Below are 715 nucleotides of genomic sequence, written 5' to 3'. Positions count from 1 at the left end.
TATATATATATATATATATATATATATATATATATATATATATATATATATATATATATAATAAATATATACAAGAAAAAGAGTTGTTGCTGTTGTGTGCAGGGGGCATGCCGTGGCCGATGCAACCGATGGGGAACTTCCCGCCTCCTCAGCAGCACGGAGGAGAGAGAGGGATGCCAATGATGGGTGAGCGGCTGGCCCCTTTATCGGGGTGTACAGACACCGCAGCTGCAACAACTTCAGGTGTACAGACACCGCAGCTGCAGCAGTTTCAGTTCTGTAGTGCTGCTGGCGCATCGTTGTCCTGCTGCTGTTGCTGCTGTCCTGCTGCAGGCATGTGGGGAGGACCAATGGGGCCCCCCATGGGATACATGCCTGTCCCGCCTGGCCCACAGTGGCCGGGGGGGCCCCCGCCTGCAGGTGCTGGGGGCCCGATGCCGGGGGGCCCTGGGGGTCCCCCAGGGGGGCCCTCAGGGGGCCCTCCAGGTCCTATGCCACCAGCGCAGGGGGGCCCCTCGCCTCCCTCCGTGCCTCCGCCTTCTGCCCCTTCTATGCCGCCTCCGCCTGTGCCCGCAGGCAGCGCCAACTCGGACCCCGACAGTATGGAGTGTGGAGACTGACGGGGAGACGTGAAGCCACCGGGGGGCCCTGTAGTTCCTCTTGGGGCCTTTTAGTCCCTTTGCGGGGCCTGTAGGGGCCCCCAGGGGGGCCCCCA

The 715-nt window shown here is 60.4% G+C and overlaps 1 protein-coding gene across 1 annotated transcript in view; it reads left to right on the top strand.

The window, feature by feature from the left end:
• The window catches only part of EMH_0097070 (uncharacterized protein), a gene marked incomplete at both ends in the record, with an annotated part of 1,392 nt that extends 772 nt beyond the window's left edge, over positions 1-620 (top strand). The window contains 2 exons of the mRNA XM_013502484.1: positions 103-186; positions 334-620. Of these exons, the coding sequence (XP_013357938.1) occupies positions 103-186; positions 334-620 (371 nt within the window). The remainder of the gene's footprint in view (positions 1-102; positions 187-333) is intronic.
• Between the last annotated feature and the right edge of the window lie 95 nt (positions 621-715).

Source organism: Eimeria mitis, genomic scaffold (genome assembly GCF_000499745.2).
Source record: "Eimeria mitis Houghton genomic scaffold, Emh_scaff9373, whole genome shotgun sequence".
Lineage (NCBI taxonomy): Eukaryota > Apicomplexa > Conoidasida > Eucoccidiorida > Eimeriidae > Eimeria > Eimeria mitis.
This window is presented reverse-complemented; position numbering and strand designations above follow the sequence as displayed.